The 19,822-nt window shown below is 42.7% G+C and overlaps 1 protein-coding gene across 1 annotated transcript in view; it reads left to right on the top strand.

Moving 5' to 3' along the window:
- Positions 1-19,572, top strand: part of GGH (gamma-glutamyl hydrolase) — a 367,715-nt gene extending 348,143 nt beyond the window's left edge. Inside the window, exons 9-10 of the mRNA XM_069622120.1 lie at positions 19,322-19,391; positions 19,536-19,572. Of these exons, the coding sequence (XP_069478221.1) occupies positions 19,322-19,391; positions 19,536-19,572 (107 nt within the window). The remainder of the gene's footprint in view (positions 1-19,321; positions 19,392-19,535) is intronic.
- Positions 19,573-19,822: the final 250 nt, after the last annotated feature.

Genomic DNA, 19,822 nt, shown 5'->3' with positions numbered 1-19,822 from the left:
AAAATGGGCACCATTTCCTGAGCAGAGAAGATGAAATGAAATCATTGATACAGAACTACTGCCCCGTTTACACTGCAAGCTTCTCCGTGTTCGACCAAATCTATTTCTTTGATTAAGTGTAGATTGTGATGTGTTGTGTGGCTTTCCGTGACCCATATGTGTACAATGTGTGTCTCAACAACCGATGGCACTGGCTGCCAGAGACAAGGTATAAGGTGACTTCATTTAGAAATGCCTCATGCTGAGCTATTCTGCTTCATTCCCTCCAAACCATTCCACAGCCTTGCCATCATGACCGAGATGGTATCAGCCCTGTGTCGGCTTTTCCTGGGCTTAAGTCAAATGGAAACATCGAGTTTATGCAATTGCCAAACTAAAGACCATTGTTGGTGGCAACTGAGGCGTTTCCATTTGACCTTTGTGTGGAAGCACTTTCAGCGTTGCTTCTGGGATACCTGTGAACTCGCCAGGTGCAGGCTGGCCTATAGGAACTCTTGAGATTTCCCAGCAGGCCTCGCCAGCCTGAGCCTCTTCTGTGCGATAACCTATTTTATTTCCATATCTTCTCATAGGAAAGGGGTTGGGCTTGCTGAACTTGTGTAATATGGGGCTACTTTGACAATTATTTCCAGGGCCTCTTTTGGTTCCCAGTCCACCGCTGGACCTGGCATCTTCTCAACTAACCAATTAGAAGGTGCCACGCGGGAGTGCGCCATGCACAAATGTAATATTAAGATGAAAGGTTTCATGTGGTCTTACCCTTTACCACTTGCATAAACCTGATGGGAACATTAATGCATGTTCGACACTTTTATTTGAATATGGCATTGCACAGTGTCCATAACTCGTAGACTTAAACATGGGCATAACGTCATGTGACCACTCATCTGCGAGTGCTGCAGCACTTAAAGGTGCTTAATTAAGCATCTTTAAAAGGTACGAATCAACAGCTCTGGTCAAGCAGCAATATGGCTAAAGTTGATGGATGTTAGACCTTGACCTGAAGTTTTGTACCCATACGGCATTCCTTTAGGAAGTATTCCCTGCCATTATTGTTAGCTTGTCTGTGCCATTACCTAACGGTCACAACTATGTGTAAACCAGCTTTGATCCCTGCCCCTGTGGGATCAGTCCAGTCTCAGCTGACCAACCAGGCCCTCACTCCAAGAGACGCCCACCATGTTTTGAAGGCAGGGCTAAGACTGACTTGGATATAGGTGCACACCTTCTGTGAAGGCACAAACAAGCTAAGCATGATGGAATGCCCCCCAGAGCAATTCACAGTCGCCAGGAAGCGCCCACGCAAACATTCCCACCCTTGTTTTGTTCTTAAGAGGAAAAGGAACATCGTCCGCAGGCAGATTTTCGTGCCGTTTGAAATGTTTCTGTAGTACCAACAGCGACCAGCAGCAGTCTCGCCGGCTCGATTTAGCGCACTTTAGAGCCCGCGTGCGGTTCTTGAACTGTGACTAACGCACTTCTGTCAGTGTGCAATTCATATTTCCCAAGTTCTTTTGTGCTGCGGATGCTCTCTGTTTGGCAGAGGTGCACTATACAAGACCACTTTATATTGATAAATACGCACACAATATCCTTTATATTTATTTTATAGTAATATATGTAATTGCATTAAATAATGTATTTGTAATTAATACCTGTTGTAACTGTGCACATGATTAGCCCTACCTGAAGTAGTAATTTGTAGGTTTGAGTGTCGCATGCCTCAGGCCTCCATAAATGTTTTTCACTGGATTTTGTTTTTTAAAGTTTATGAAACAGTTACACTCCTGTTAAGTTATAGTTTTCTTGCTATTTTCACCAAATCTGCAATAGTAAAAGGTGCTTGTAGGCTGCGTTTCTCCTCTGCTTTCTCTCCTCTCATTCCACCATCCGGGTTTTCCACAGTCTTGGATATTGACGTTGTTATTTTTTTGTTGTTGTATTGTTTTTGCTTACCTTAGCACGCATGACGTTCATTTGGTAATGTGTGCGTGTCTGTCAGATTGAACGCAGCACGTTTTCCTGTTGTGGTCTCTTTTGAGAATGTACGCTTGTATTTTGTACAAGAAAGGACACTCTAGAAAATCAACTGATGAATTACTCAATTAGCTTCTTTTTCAGAATATTTGATGGCTCGGGACAATCAGAATGAGTCTTGCAATAATCAAGCTAAAAGAAAAACAATAGCAGGGGGAAACATAGACTTGTAATTGTCACCGCCTACCAGATTAGTAGGCAAACACAAAAAAAGGAAGAAAAGGGAAAAAAGATAAGAGAGAACAGAAATCTGCATAAACATAACTCGAGTACCACACTGACTACGAATGAAAATCGCCTTTATGAAGTGACATCTCATCCTAGGACCAAAAAGAAAAGTTACTCAGGAGTCATATAAACTGCGCTTCCTATCTCAGTATCTCAGAGACGGAAACACAGGAGGGCAGAAACTACATAATGATATCCACTCCTACTTCAATAGATCTAGAGGAGAAAAAAAAATAAGACAAAAAGCAACGATATGGCAAACGGTAAATTAAGGAAGACTCTGAATAACAGATGTTTTCGAAAGATCAAAGTACTTTTTCGACCGAATATTGCGCCCCCCTGAGAAGAAAGAGTTGTGTAATAAATCAACTGCCACTAGTGATGATGACAGCTCTGCTATAGCAACAATGGTCGATGAGGGGAAGGATATAAGAAGGTCAAGGGCAGTTCCCTAAACTGATCCCCAATTCTATTGTGCACAAAACAATCAAAGCATGTTTTGTTTAGGTAGTGAGCTTTATCTCAACAGACAAAGGATTGCTGATTTGTTGCACACAATTATAACATTGAGGTGTATCACCACGGAGGAAATTGACATTGTTGATATACTAGAAACTGAAGGAATGGCCACTTCAATTGTCCATTTTAGAACTGAACAGGCCGTGGATTATATCAAACTATATGACACTGATCTTGGTCAGATGAGATATGATTGTACGATTATTGATACCCAAATGTGATCTCCTGGTGTTGGGATCAGTATTTGTAAAGGAGGGATGAATAAGTCTCGAGATACCATCAGTGGGGTTACGGAAAAATCCGTGCAAACGTCTAGTATGCAAAACAGTATTCTGATTGCTGGGAAGGCGTTAAAACTAGAAAATACTATAGCACATGCGCCCCAAATTGGGAGGAGAATAGTCAGCACTACAGGATGTACGGCTAATTCGATCTCTAGAAACGAGAATCACTGGTACTGGCTACCGCAGGTGCTGCAGCCCCAAATTCCTCAATGACCCTAATAGCTCGTTTAAACTAATCTCATGAAACATTAGGGGAAATTCCCATTATGTGGATCATGAGGGATTAATGTCCAATATTTCAACATTTTGAATTGGGCATTGCAGGTAACCGGGCTTGTTTCCCTAATAGTAATTGCAGGTAGACACACCATATATAATGTATAAATAATTACTATATAATTAGACAAAGGGTCTAAAAGGAAGAATGAAAGGTGGATTATTGTTTAAAGTTAAGAATATCCACCATATCACTCAAATTGATTTCCCGTCTCAGAATACTTTAATAGGGGAAATTGAATTACAAAAGAATGTTGGCAAAAGTGTGAAACTATTGTTGATCAACATATATGATCCCTTGGCGGGAATGACCACCTAAATGTACTCAAACTGAGAAAACCATCATCATGCATAAATCTCACATCACTGTGGTAATGTGTGGTGACTTCAATGCCAAATACCTATAGACAATATTAGTGATGACGTACATTGCTGGGAAGCAACTCACATTGAACCCTATCAGTGTAATAAAAAGGGACTCTCGTGGGACAAGGTGTTGTATCCTTTGGGCTTCACAGTGTTAAACAGAATTGAACTCTGGATCGAGACGTATTAGATGGACTACGACTAATATAGAGAAAGCACAAACATTTGGACAGATACTGCTATGAAAATACTGGAAGGTCTAACAGCAACGCACCCCTGGAAGCAGATCAAGCTTATATTACATAGTATGAAACCTACCTTAAACAGTTTGTTTCATGTATCACAAGAATTAAGGGAGAGAAACATACAGATTCTATAGGAGCTAAATCGCCTTATCTTGCCCATCATTATGACAATAGTATGCTGCAGGAAAAAAGAATCAGACGGGAACTTTGTGAACTGGACATATTTCTGAGGATCTTGAAAAGTATGCTAAAGCAGTGAATGGTGTGCGTGCCGCATACCACAAATGGAATAGAACACACAAACTAGATAAATAATGGGAAAAATGTAATACTTTAGACCGATTATTTTGGAGTGTCATTAATGGATCTCACACTCTAACTTGCTTGGTGGTGCCTCTCAAAACAGCTGGGAGGAATAAGACTTTGGGGAAGTGGGTAGAACATTAATGTAAATATAAGATTGTACTGTGCAATTGGCATTACACACATAGTATGTAGGACATTTTGAACATCATAAAGTTCATTAACTCATCGAGAGCACCTGGAACAGATGGTTTGCGCAGCCTAGAGCTAAAACAAAATCCACAAACATGGTCTGCGCTGCTGCATGGCCTGTTTGGTTCACTTAGCGGAACGAATAGCTTACCAAACACTTGGAATGAGGAGTATAATAGCACCAACCTATAAAAAGAGTGCACACACAGATCCATGTAATTATCGCATGATTCCCACGGGAAAATGTTTGCCCGTGTGCTGGTAGAATTACTAAACTGGATGGATCATAATAACATTGTCGGATAATGAAATGGGATTTTGCAGGGGCACTGGCACCATAAAAAGTGTGATGGCTTTAACTACTATTGTGCAGCAGGCTTGGGCCACACGGAAGCAAACAACATATATGTTGCATGTATAGACTTTAGGGCTGCCTTCGATACTATTGACGGAGAACGGTTATGGTAGAAACTTGCTATGTGGAATACTCCCCAGGGCTTGTTGAATGAGTGCTGCACTTCACACAGCTACACAAGTTCAACGCAGAATGGATGGCACAGGGGCGGCCACGGATTGCATTATCCACGTATAATGGTCTAAAACAGGGAGTTCATGGTTATCAATCTGACCTGGGAGAGGCTCCTGTTCATCGTATTGCGACTCCTCCAAAGCTGGGAAATCCCAGGATTCAATGGCTCAGCTACGCTGATGATATTGCCATCTTGGACCATATCCCAAAGGCCCTACAAAAGTTGCCTATTCAGCTTGGCGATTACACCAAGCTGAATGGTCTAAATATTAACTACAATAAAACCAAAATGCTTGTCTTCAGACCCAAAGGGCATCAGGGGATGAACTGGCACATCAATAAAGAAAAGATGGAAGTGGTAAAAATATATAGATACTTTGGAATTATTATTGACCATCAAACCATTCAGAAAATGTGCAGTTGAGTGAGTATACTGGAGTCAGTCGAGCCTTTGCATGAAGATATGATGGCCTCACAATTAAAACTATTATTTGCATGCATAATGCCAAGATTGTCTGCATTGTCACATAGTGAGCAGACATATGGTCCCACCAGCTATTGCATAGATTGAGGCAATTAGAGCTCACATGCTTGAAAACCTTATTGCGCCTTCCTAGAAGCACCCGATTCGCATGCGTTCTTCTTGAATGTAATATGTCTCGCCTAGCATCCTTGATAAGCGTACGATGGCTAAATCATCTTTGGAAATATACACAAGCTAAGGCGAATAGTATCCAAAGTATTGTTACGAAGGCTTGCTTGACACGGATTACATTCACGAAAGGAAGTGCCTTCGGTTTTATGTATAGAGTACATGCCAAATGGATTAGTCACATGATACATTACTGTGACAACCCAAATGTTGTGGGGGCCAAGAGGGCTCACCGTGAGATGTGGCAAATGTATGAAAATGAACAGGCTGTTATTGAACTTTGGGGGAATACAGCGTTGAGCTGTATTCCACTCTACACTGCTAGACTTCTCTCCATAGTGTGGGTACTCAACGTTCTTACAGTACTATTGTTGTAATATTGGTATCTTAATTACTTAATGCGTGGGGACTTCCCTTTCTTCCTACTTTTGTCCGCTTCAGTTTGTGGATATTATCTTTGGCAATATATCTGTTTTTTAGCTTTGCCCTGAAATGGGCCGTGGTGGGAACCACTGAAGACAATGGAAGCGATTTATCTTTGCATGGATGGTCTAAGCCAAGATCATCGCAATTCTCCTGCTTCTTACCTCACGCAGTGAACTTTGGGGAAGATACTTTAAACAGTGCTGTAGGATCGATCAGATGGACGATATGTATGTTGCACAAGCCTTAACGTAATATTGCAACCAGAAACTAGCATCTCTTTGTGGAGAGCCATGTGATTCACACCAGCTGATTTCAGTAATGGAGCAGTACATTGCATTCTTCAGCCCAGCATGCGAGTCTCTTTTATTTGTATATACAAATTGACCATTAGCCTGTTACAAGTTATAGTATGCGCATCAACCTAAGGGGCGAAATTGACCCACAGTTACTTAGCACGTACTTGCTACAATACAACACAAGAAAAAATAAGGAGACAGACGGCGAGCGAGGTTTCAGAGGTGGCCTCTGTATGTCAGTACGCTTTGTAACACATGAAGCAAAAAACCACCTCTAGGGGTCAAAGGTGTGCGATAGAACCTAATGTATAGATCATTGGGGATTCCTACATCAATTTAAGAATTAACTTCATCTCCTGGGCCCTATGTTTGCCCTTCATTCTTTTTTTTACCATTCATATTTTGCTCTTTTTGTTTAAAAAGGAGCATTTCACTGCAATCTCTCCCTCCCCAACACTTCAATTCTCCTCTCCTTCTCTGCTTTGAGACTCCTCTCCCCGAACTTTCCACCTTTGATGCCTTATCCCAACTTCGGAACATATTCCATTTCTCAACTTTCTTTTTCTCAATGGTGCGGTCGAAAAGGTGCGATCAACAGAATTTTCGAATAGGGGTTTCACACGCCTTCAAGATGTTCTTTTCCAAAGGTGCTCCAGGCAATTCTCAATAAAATGGCCTATAGAAGCTGAATGTTTTTCTGAAGCTTTCAGCAAGAATTGCAGTTGTGTGATGCCGGTGTAGGAAGTGGACTTTGGGACTGGACTTGACCAATGAGTTTGTTTGTTGCTATAGATTAAGGATGTCATTGCCATCGTTCTAGCTCATATTGTAAATGCGATTTGACATGGTTTAGTCTTTCCATTAGCATTGATTGTATGAAGCCTTTTCCTTTAGGTTAAATGCGGAATCCCACTCACATTATTGGTGAATGTGTATATATCTTAATTTGCTATGAGTGGTGATATTATACAAATTCTATTTACAGATAGTTGAATTAAATTAAATAAAATTGAGAGTCTTTGAACATGTGACTATGTAGCCGAAGGATGTGGGGACCAAAATCAACGTTTGTCATGTAATCATATTAGTTTCGGTATCATGCCATCACTGCACATTCCATTACTGTGCATACCAAAATGTCAAACTTCGACAGTCCCATTTTGTCGCATATATATGTGGGGTTGTGGGTAAAGTTAATAATATATATGGAGGGAATTGGGGGCTAGGGGGATCTCTCCCTGCAATATATACAGCGAAATGGTTAAGAGAATGAAATGAAATGCGTTTGAGTAGTGTGCAGTAGTTGCATACCTAAATAAGGATAAGAGGGTTAGGAAAATTCTGAAGCCTAGTTTCCATTTGGCTACACATGGCCAACGGGTGGCATTAAACAGACCAATGAATGGGAGCAGTACAACCAAATCATATGCTCCTCCCACATGAACTACACATTTCAATCCATGATGGCATATGCTAGATAGGTGGCAGAGGACACCAGATCTGTTAGGAATTGGATGGGGCAGAGCAGCATGTTTTGTAACTGCGTGGGTTCTCTCACCCATTTGTGTAGTCTGGATCAACTTCATGACTTGCAGTACACTGAGTATGTATGCTGGGAAGTATTTCATCCAGTCTAGCTCCTTGATCTGCTTACTGTACAGATCATTATTCAGGTTGCCTAATGCAATAAGAGTACTGTGACAAATCCAGGGAATTCGATTCTTCTCCCTTAAGGGGAGAACCCCCCATTCGAGGCTTTGGAGGTGAGCCTGCTCCACCCCACCCTCTCTAGGTGTCGAGGTAAGTGGGACCTCACCAGGAGAGACTCCCCCTTTGGGGACAAGGACTCCCGTTCCTCTGAGGAACTCCTTAAGCCATTCACCTCAATGGCATATGTGGGACTATCAGACATAAAGAACAGTATGAAATACAGAGATTTGCCTGAAGACTAAGTCAGATTATGTCATCACAAATAAGATATAGAACCTGTCTCTTTAAGGAGAAACCTCCATTTAACTGAGAAGAGTAGACTCGAAAGGAAGGACACGCTGAGGAGAGGTGAAGCAGAGAGAGAGGTGAAGCAGAGAGAGAGTGTAATCAGGGGAAGCCCCCTGACGGCATCACAGATGAGAGAGGTGGAGCCAAGGAGAGCCACAGAGCCCGCGACTTTCCAAAGTGGTCTAAATGCGCGAGTAAAATGCTGGTGGCCCAGCGTTCACAGGCACTAAAAAACCATTGAGATGGTAATCCAAGTTCTGATGGTGGCGTGAGCACGACAGCTTCGTGGTGGGCAGGGCCCCGTCCAACTACACCGAAACTACCACGCAGAGCGAACAGCATGGTGTCCTGTTACCTGCATCCATACCTGGTTGCAGAGAAGAAGACCAAGAGCGGGACGCTGGCAGAGTGCAAGAGAGAGTGAACCAGGGGACAAGAGGAGAACCCTGAGCAAGTGCTGGTCCCAGGGCCATTTCCCTACCAATCCAGAGGTAACAGGGAGAACAGGAGAACCTGGAGGCTGCTGGGAAATCATTATACATCTGGAAAAACTAATCCCAATGAGATATGGAATAGAAACGTGATCAACTGGAATTGTAACACTGCGAGAAAGAGAATTATGAATAAACCTATAAGAGAGAAAATTAAGCCTTTGATACAAATTCCATGGAAAGAGGGAAAACTATCCCATAAAACAAGAAGTGCAGAGTGGAGAATTTCAGAAAGAGAATCCTATGAGTGTGAAGTGAAGGCTAGTATATCCCATAAAGGAGAAACACTAAGTAAAGCACCTCAGAAAAGGGAGAACATTAATCACCAAGAAACCCCATCCCAGATAAGAAAAGAAAATATATGTCGGAGGAATCCAAAAAGGCATGGCCGCCTGGATCAAAGGTTTAGACAGAGGGCAACAGGGGATCAAGTGAACATTGCCAAAGAAAGGAAAGTAAGCCGAAAAATCTATTGAAGGAGTTACAAGAACTGATACAGAATGTGATGAGAGACTATTAAAAAAATAGCCTACTAAAAGAACTTTGGAGTGAGGAAGAAACTCGTTGAGAAGAATCAGTCAGGGGAAGGGAGTCCTTTTACTGGCTTCATGTAGTTGGTTAGAATAGTGGTAGAATCAGGTAGAACTAGTTTTTGGACAGCTGAATATTTTTATAGTGGGTACGTTCTGATCTGATGACTGACAAGCACCTTAGTTATTTATTAGGTTGGGAATACTCTCATAGCCATAGGGAAAGATAGGCATTATTCTTATAATTTAATAAACAAGCAGTGGAAACGTCAACACAGTGGCCGCATCCTCCTCCTGAATCGCCACAGTACCCTTCGTGTTCATTAGGAATATGAAAATGGTCTTGGTTCTAAGTCCTCTGTTTTTTGTTGCTATTTATGTGCTGTGGTTCTTCGACAGATTTATGGTGTTTTAGCTTTAAACTAATATTTCACATTTCAGCTTGGAAACTGACTACCTATCTGCTCCGTTTCACAACGTGGAGTATTCTTAAGGGACACACGAATTTTAGTATCTTTATACTTTCTGATTTTTCTGTAATTGTTTTTTAGTGTGTGTGGATATACTGTGGGTTTGAGTTCACTTGCACAGACGACGTTCCTGAGGCCATTATTTTGCCGTTTGTATACTATCAAAATATGTTCCTCAAATACTACTGAAAAATCCCAAACCTCATATTAACACTCCTGTTAAGGTCATGGCATCACATTTACCCCCTCTAAAGTTCATGCTTATTTTGAAACCATGTCCTCGTATGCCAAAGCAGCATGCACACACTCCACCTCAACAACTGTCGGTTAATTGTGCTAACAACTTACCATACCAAGTGCCTTTACCTTCAAAAGTGTTATATGGCTTCTCCTGGCTCTAACTGCAGTATTCACACAGAACTGAAGGCATGGACGCCTTCCCATATTCTGTAATACACAAGTTCTGACCCCGAGCACATTAGATCTGCACCACATCACGCATGGCTATGTGCTTGTCCAAAGATCAGTTAAATGATTGCGAGAGTATAGGAGAGTTGTATTTTCAGCTCAAGAAGGTGACGTCTAAGGAATTACTTCAAATGATATGTTCTAAACAGATTGTGCTTGGGGAAGAAGTCTGGTCTGCTTGTCCAGTGGCCAAGCATGGTTTGCAGTAGGACTGGACTCAGGATATCCACAACGAATATGTATGGGACCAATATACATACATTGGCTTTCAGTGGGCGTTATTGATATGTTTTGGTCATTCTGAAAAAGAAACTGGATTTGGAGCATTCACCCTTATTGTGTAGGCCGATACAGGATTTCGAAGGATGGTTGGTCTCTATTCTAAGCACTTCATAAACTTCAAAATGTTCAATGGCTTGAAAGTCTGATATGCCAAAACTGAGCACAGGAGTGGGGAAGTCAAATGAGTGGTTGTGGGTAAATCCGGTGTATGATGCTCAATGCCCTGTTCAAGCATTTGTTTGTAACTTGTGCGCTGTATTGCCATTTGTTTACTTACTTCAGCTCTTGTGATTCCCTGCAGTGCTATGAAACCCTTCTGCGGCCTAATGTGCTAGATACAAAATATTCTTGTTGTACATTCCTTTAAAGATTCCAAACACAATTCTGTGGCTTACAATTGATTTGTTTGAAATGAATGCATTAAAAGCAGTGGTGTTTTAATAAAGATTTTAAAACGATTTGAAGCATTTTCATAGTTGATGCGTTTGCTTGACTGCCTTGCCGACTTTATGGTGGTGAATGTTCATGTCCCTTGAAAGCTTTCGTGCAGTTTTATCATTTTAAAAGTGAATAATGTTGCTTCTAGTTAAAAAAAAAAGTATACTGTATTCTGGGGCGTGAATATCCAGCCATTGGTTGGTCTACTGCGTTTCATTAGTTTCCTTCCAAAGCAAGAATGGGCCTCAACGTAGGCATTCCTGTCATGCTATCCATCTCCTATGTGTACAGGAAGCCACAATACCTCTGTGTGCCTATGCCCTCAAATTGTTTTTGACATTACTGATTTTTTCAACCATCATTGACAACATGACGCAGAGGAAAGACAACACTGACTGCTTTGAAGCATCTATCGAGCCATATTCTGGGTTTGTTGGGAGGCACAGGGGATGCAAATTTTACTGAGACCTCCGCTACATTTCTACACTGCATAGCCAGTCCCCCATGCCAGGAGACTTCCTTGAGAAAACTCCAAATAAATTGTGCCCCAAATGCAATGCAAACTTTGCATGGGCAAAGACACACTCGGTGTAAAGAGACTGCTTCCCTAAAATCCACAAGGAGTAGAAGAGTGCAGCCTGTAGAAGGTTTACAGCTAGAACATTAACAAACCAAAGACAACAGAGGGTGGGGTACACTATCAAGGGAAGAACGGCCTAGTTACACACTCGAGGTAGTCGAATTCGAGGTGTGGGAGAAGCATGACTCAGAACACGAGAAATTTTGTTCGGAGTTGTGCTCCTCCTTCACTGCTCTTAAAGGAACCGAAGGGGAAAGAAGCAGCAAAGGCTGCAAAACAGCTGCACCCCCTTCCCACCATGCACAACAAAATGGTCGACATGGAGCTACGTGACATGATGGGCAAATGTCTGAGGTAAACATCCCCAAGAGAAATCCTACACCGAGACTGGGATAACACTTCTTTCCAGGTTGAAGGAAAAGGAGATCTTGCTCTGAAAAAAGAAGGCAACATCCAAAGCAGCCGCCTAACAAAAGAGCACAGTGGTACATGGACATATGCAGAAAAGGACAGCTGCCATTAAACAGCACGCCAAGTCCACTGTCTTGGCTATATATATATATATGAATATATATATTATTTATTTAATATTTATATTGCGCCGGTAGCTCGCGAGCCTCGGGGCGCAGAAACAAGGACACGAGATCGGACGGAACAGATAGTGATTAGACAGAGCGGACGGGACAGTCACATAGAATTAAGCTAACTGAGGTATATGCCGTGATGGCAGTTTATTTGAAGATATGGGTTTTTACCTGTTTGCGAAAACGCGAGTAGTTGGTTTCCAGTCTAAGGTGGTCTGGTAGGTTGTTCCAAAGGTTGGCTGCAAGGGTTGGAAAGGCTCTACCTAAGCCACTTTTGAGTTTGTGTGGTGACGTAGCAATTTTACCAAGTTGGGATGATCTCAGTGTTCTATTAGGAACGTATGGTTTGATCCTAGTTTTTAAGTAGGTTGGTGCCGTTCCGTAGATGCATCTGTGAACGATGGTTAAGGTTTTGAAATGCACCCTATCTTCGATTTTCAGCCAATGAAGCTCCCTTCTGGAGTTGCTGATATGCTCTGTTTTAGTTTTGAGCTTGACAATTCTTACCGCGTTGTTCTGTACAATTTGGTAGCTTTGTAGGCATTGCTTGGAGGCACCCAGGACTAGAGCGTTGCCATAGTCAAGGCGCGACAAGATGGTGGCTCTTGCTATGGTCGCACAATTTTCCTCGGATATGAAAGGTCTGATGGCTTTTATTAGACGGAGGTGGTAAGCACAGTTTTTTTTTGATGAACTGTACTTGGGCGTCCGCACCCAACGATGCTTCTAGCAGCATACCTAGGGTTTTAACCTTGCTTAGGACCGGGATGGGGGTATCTTTAATGTGGAAGGATGTGTAGGATGAGGGTAGCTTAACAAGAGCAGAGGATGAGCCGAAAATCATGAGTTCCGTTTTTTTCCGTTTAGGCACATCCAATTGGAGTCCATCCATTGCTCCACGTGGTTGTATATCGTGGTAAGTTGCTCGCTATATTTCTGATAATTGCCACTTAGTTCGAATACAAGCTGCGTGTCGTCAGCATAGTTAGTGAAATAGGTGTTTATGTGGTCGAGAACAAGGCATAGGTACTTTAAGTAAAGATTAACAGTAGGGGTGACATACTGGCCCCTTGGGGAACTCCACAGAGGATTTATTTTTCGAGGGAGAACTTGTCCCCCCAGTGCACTCTGGATATTCTGTTTTTTAGAAAGGACATTATCCATCTGATGGCTTCATCAGAGCAGTTGGTGGTCTTTTTTAGCGCATTCTGGAGCAGGTTATGGTCGAGGAGATCAAATGCGGCGCTGAGGTCGAGTAGAACGAGGAGGCCTGTCTTACCCTTGTCAATAATACCGAGCATTTTGGTCTGCAGATCTAACATGGCCGTCTCGGTACTGTGTGCGGGGCGAAAACCAGACTGCTGTGGGTGGAGGGAATTAGATTCCTCTACGTGTGCCTGGAGCTGCATGGTGGCGATTTTATCCATGATTTTGAGGATGAAATTGCAGTTTGTTATGGGTCTGAGATTATTCGGATCGCGTGTGTATGTGTATATATATATATATATATATATATATATATATATATACACACGCACGCACACACCCCCCCCGCCGCCACCACCACCACCCCCCCTCACCACCCCCCAATTCAAAACTCGGAGGCCAAGAAATATTAAAAAATGACTCAGAAGGAAATCTTTTTTTCTCCATCTTTGACATGTCGCATTTCTTCAGGAAAACTACAGTCAGTCTTACTCGATACCAGTAGCAACCATGTTGAGAGACCACTTTCCAGAGGCAAAACTATCAATTTAGCAGACCCTTGCCCTGGATGATGCCATTTAGAAAAGCAAAAATCTTACTATTTTACTGATCTAAAACATTGTACAGAGTTTTGATTGCTGGTAAAACTGTCTCAGGGCAAATCAATGGATACATTCAATATATTACACTTGTCAAAGAGTGTGTGTATGGTAAGAATCAAGTGGTCATTAATCCCCTGGGCAGAATGCTTTTTAGGGCCAACATACATCTCTCCCAACCAACCAAGTTTTATTAGCCTTAGGTAGGTCATGTATGTCATCACCGAGGATAAATACAGAAGCCTTCATTGGCACATCTGTTCCCAACAATAAATGAATTCTCTCCGACACCCCCTTCTAGAACTCACTGTTTTAATGGCAGAACCAAATCGGGTATAATTACACTGTTGTACCTCAACATTTGATCATTTTATTGTATTTGCTCTCTGTATACAGTATAGCTCCTTTTAGCATCCACCTAGCACGCTTTAAGAAGTCGGTGATATAGCAAATTCTTCTTGGCGTCGGGCCACGTGACCTCAAGTTGTTACTGCAATAATGCCCATCTCTGAGTAGTAACAAACCATGCACATATTTTTAGGTCCGTTTGGCATTGAGGCACACATATCAAATCCTTTCTATGTAGGACTAACATATCCATATTGCAGAATTAAATCACCAAAGACAAAATTATCAAGGAAATAGATTTATTGAGCGCAACAGAAGAGAAGATACGTCAGCCTCTACCATATAGGAAGCTCTACCTGAGAGGGGTAATAATGTGTATGACTGGACATTACAGAAAAGAAAATGAGGTGAACATTCTGTCCAAAGAGGCAAACGAACTGAATAAGATCATCTCTGTCAAGGTGGACTATGCCATCTTTAGGTGTGAAACTACTTCAAACAAGCAGAAAGACGTGCGCACCTGCATGCCCAAAAATTGAAGGTTGCGGCAAGTGAAAGAGTAATTACGGGTATTAGAGATAAGAACAACCTAACAATGTCACCAGAATAAATTAACAGTGAATTTCGGAAACGTTTTATGAAAAACTACAGTTCTGAGGTCAAATGTGAGGTTACGGACATTAAGGCTCGCCTATCCAGGACTACCCTACCCAAATTAACTAACAAGTCTGCAATCAGTCTAGAGGATACAATCTCAATGGAAGAAATCTGCTAGACCATCCTGAGCCCTAACACAAACAAAACATCTGCTACGGATAGGTTACCAGAAATCTGCCTAACTCTTGTATAAAACACCTCCATGACCTGTTTGGCAAATCCTTTGAATCAGGCTCTCTACCAAACTCTGAGGCACGCCTTAATTACTGTCCTGATAAAGAAAGATAAATCACTGTTCATTGTGCTAATTACAGACCTATCAGTCTGATCAACCCAGACGGCAAAATCCTGGCTAAAATCCTGGTGAAGCGGCTGTAATAGGTGATACGCCTGTGGCTTCATGAAAATCAAGTGGACTTCATTACAGGAAGATGTGTGGCGGACAACATGAGAAAACTATTGTTAAACATAGAACAAGGGCAGCGGTTGTCCAACCCCTTGTGCTGCAGTTTCTCTAGATGCTGAGAAGGCTTTCAATAGGCTTGAATCGGAATACCCTGAGGATGCTGTGATTTGGACCAAAACGTTTGCAATTGATTAACCTGCTTCCACAGACCCTTTTGCCAGTGTCCTCACTAATAGGCCTGTCTCTGAGAAATTCAACCTTCAAAGGCGGACTGGACCGGGCTGCTGCCTTTTCTTCCTGTTTTTCATATTTGCAATGGAACCCTTAGCTCTTATGTTAAGAAAAGGTAGCAACATCAGGGAATCTGGTTACAGGACAGAATTAGGGAAGATCCAATTATATGCGGATGACCTTCTAGCAGGTCTACAAGATCCTGAATCAAGCATGGCCTCCCTTATGGATGTGATTGAAACATTCTCTAGAATTTCGGGTTACATGGCAAAGTAGAGCAAATCAGAAATCCTGCACATTTCAAAATCCTGCAAGATACATATGTTCGACCAATGGAGCTTCACATGGTGTCCAGCTAAAATGAAATACCTGGGAGTATGATTTACCCTAGAGGTGAATGAACTAATGCAGATTTATTTTTCAATACTGTTAACTAGGATAAAGTTGTATTTGGATAGATAGTCACTCTTAAAACACTCCTTGCGGAGGAAAGCCAACTTCATGAAAATGAACATGGCACCCAGGATAAACTACATAATTTCTTTGCTCTCACTTAGACCAATGAAAAGTCTTATAGAAGAAATGGATGCAATGATACAAAGGTTCCCACACGGTGGAAAACCATCTAGATGTGATCACTTTGGAAACTGCAGCTGCCGCCTCGATCAGCAGAAATGAATATCCCCAACTTCTCACATTACTATTTAGAATTCTCTGTGAGACATATCCATAGCATGACAGCATGACAAGGCCCGAGCTGAATCAAATCCAACCAAGCAATTGGAACCCTGGGCGCTGAAAACCACACAATATAAAAATACTCCAAAAAATAATCACCTCAAAGCATTTCTACGGGAGAGTTGGTGTGCTGTATATAATAGAATAAGCGTTGACCCCTATGCGTTGCCAGAGGCACTGCTAAGGCAAAATCCCAGATTTAAATATCAAAGGAAAAGTATTTTTTGGACTATTTGGTATTTATGTGGTATTCACTGGTGATGGCTGCCCTTGCTGCACCCTACAGTATAGTGTATACCCAGTGCAGACACTGAATAGTGGACACTCAATATGACCTGGAAGCGGAACAAGAGACTTACCCAGAGATGTGGAAGAAGAGGGTGACCCAGAAGACTATCCTATTGATTCCCCTGAAGACAGAACCACCAGCCTCAGCTTCCTCTGTGGAAGAATACAGTCCATATAGTGTTCTACTAAAAGGGAATGCAAATCACTTGGGGATCAAAGCCCAAGAGGTAAAAGAAGGTATGGATTTTATTGAAGGCGCTCTAGAAGAACCTACACAAATCTTGCAGAGCAATCCAGTAGTATGTTCTGTAAATAAACAGTTACTTGTAACTGTGAAAAAAGCAAGCTACTTGCAAGCATGTTAATCCTAGGATAGAAAATACATGTCTGCTAGCTCCATCAGTCCACCTGATAGGGAAATTAAAAGGATGCACTTACTAGGCAATAACATAGCTAATTCCACAGCATACAATATATGAATTGCCCACGCCAATGCACTAATGACAAGAAATAAGCATGGCCATGGGACTAAATGAGTACCCTCATAGAGGAGATGACTGTTGTTGTAAAGGCTAGAGCTCAGACAATTGTAAAATAATGATAACAGTCAGCAAATGCTACCATCAATTACAACTTAGATGCTGCAGAAACAGCAGGAAGACAGGCTGCTGGAGCCACATTAATGCAAAGGTATACATGGATCAGAGCCACAAGCTTTAGACCAGAAACCAGGGAACTTTGATAGACAAGCCAGTTGACTGTGGTGATCTAGTCGAAAGACTTGCGGATGAGGCCAAGTGGAAAAAAAGAACAGGAGACTGTTTAAGACCCTAGTAACACTAACAGGTAGCCATTTCCATAAAAGAGGCTCACCATGCAGCAGAAAAGGTTTCAGACAGCAAATCCCTTCATACCAATAACACTTTCAGTGTGTTGGTCCTTACCAAAGCTTTATAGGGATTCAAGATCTCCACCTCCCAATGGTGTTGCAGCCTTTCAGTGCCAACCCACAAACGTAGTACTGGATTAGAGCTAAGGTTGGACAGCGCAGTGGAGCAAGAGCTTGTTTTCTTTTTTCCTATCCAAATTGGGATGCATCCATTACACCACCACACGCAGGTAACTTCTCAGCAACCCTAGAAACAGCAAAGAAGAGGTCATGGAAGATGCCACCCACACCACACACCAGTAGGGGGAAGAATACCTATTTTCAACCATTTAAGGGAAAGAGTAACCATAGCCAGGTGGGTCCAACAAACACTGCATACAGTTTAAAGCTCAACAAAAAACACCTCCCCGCAAAGATCAAGACTCAAAAAAGAACAACTCTTATTGCTAGTTACTACTACTACTTAAGAAAGACAACCACATGCATCTACAAGAACTAATCCCAATGGACTCGCAGACCGACACACAGACTGCAACTTGCAGTACTGCGCTACTGTTAAAAGATGCCTGCCCAAACATTGGCTTCCTACACCCTGTACAGCGCCCCACTGCTCTCAATCTAGGTCTGTGCTTGAAACAAAAAAATAAAAGAAATGTCAACCCTGGACATGAAATATGCATACCTTCATATTTCCATGTTTCAGGAACAATCAAAATTTTCCAGGTTTAAGGTAGGATAGAAACAACATCAAATCAAAGCACTTCCTTTTGGCATGTGTGACAGGGCGGCCCACCACAAAGAACCATGCTGACTCCTAGAGTAAATTCAAGGGTGTTTATTAAAGACTTTTGATGGTAAGAATGGCTGATTTGCAAGGTGCTTTGGGGTCTAATGGGGCTGGGGATACTTGGCGCTAGGGCCAGCCTGTCACGCTCACCTGGTCTCCACGGGGGCGTAGCACATAGTCGTATGACCGGGAACTGCACTGGTGTAGGTTTGATGGTATAGCAGTGTCCTCTCCCTTGTCATCTCCCCAGAAGGCGTTAGCCTGTAATGTTGAAACAAGAAGTTCGCTATGAGTGGGTTGGATTGGCCCCACTACCTGCCACTTTCTGGTGCCCGACTCCTCTCCTGCTCACCTATGAGTTTGGTGAGGTTGGTGCTCCGTCCTGCTTGATCTTCAGCAGGGGCGCGGTAGGCTCAGTCTTTCTCTGGGCACAGTTACTTCACTGTTCCAGAGTGCTGTTGCTGCTTTTTCAGAATGCTTGGATAATCAGCTGAGTCTGTATCTCAATAACAGCCTGGTATAGATGCTCATATTGTCCCAAGGCTTTAAACGTGTTTGGGGGTCATTACGACCCAGGCGGTAAGTACGCCAACTTTACCACCAAGGTGAGTGGGGCGGTAAATCCCCATTTCCCATTTACCCTTCCCCATTCCCATTTTTGCCCCATAGGGCATAATGGGAGTGGGGAAGGCGCTAATTACGGCACCGTAAATTACGGTGCCGTAATTAGCACCAAGGCGGGTTAACGCCATGGGTTTTAACGGCTGCTTAAATTGTTAACCCTTAACGCCTGAGTTGTAATGAGGCCCTTTGTCTTTCTTGCAGATGCAGTGTCATGCGTCATCCGGGCCCTCTTCGGATGCTGAGCTGGTTGCCTCAAGGTGAGTACAGGTGCGAATGAGTGGCGCCGGATGACTGAGTAAATGTTCGTTTGTATGGTGTGCGACTAACCTGCTGTTTTCTGTTCCCCTTTTGCAGGTGCGGCACGGCCCCAAGATGAAGAATGGAAGAACCGCTCTGAAGAAACCCGGAGGATGCAGAATTCCAGGTGAATATCGGGAATCTGCATGGGAGTCCTTTTCCTATAGGGGCGACGATCAGAGAACCAGCCGGAGATGAGACCGATGGCCGGAATTGCAGGTAAGGGCTTGTCGCTGTAGTAACTCCTGTTCTTCTACTTATCTTGTTCCAGGTACCGATGGATGGAAAGCACCAACGGGCATGCCTGAAGAAGCTCGAGGACAGAGCAGACACGGTGAGCGTTACGCTGCAGGAGTACAGAATAATGCTAAGCGTGTTCTGCTTGCAGGGTGTGGCTTATATAGCCTTGTAAGTAGTTCCAGGTAAAGTAGTCCCTTTACCACACCCTGTCTCTCAGGAAAAATAGTCCCTCTGCCACACCCTGGATTCAACAGAAGACTCAGCCTCACAGGCAGATTAAGTAGTTCCATAAGTTCAGCCCATTTCATGAGCCTGGCG

Source organism: Ambystoma mexicanum, chromosome 5q, assembly GCF_040938575.1.
Source record: "Ambystoma mexicanum isolate Mex_15411 chromosome 5q, UKY_AmexF1_1, whole genome shotgun sequence".
Taxonomy (NCBI): Eukaryota; Metazoa; Chordata; class Amphibia; order Caudata; family Ambystomatidae; genus Ambystoma; species Ambystoma mexicanum.
Note: the sequence above shows the minus strand (reverse complement) of the source record. Positions and strands in the feature narration are given on the sequence as shown.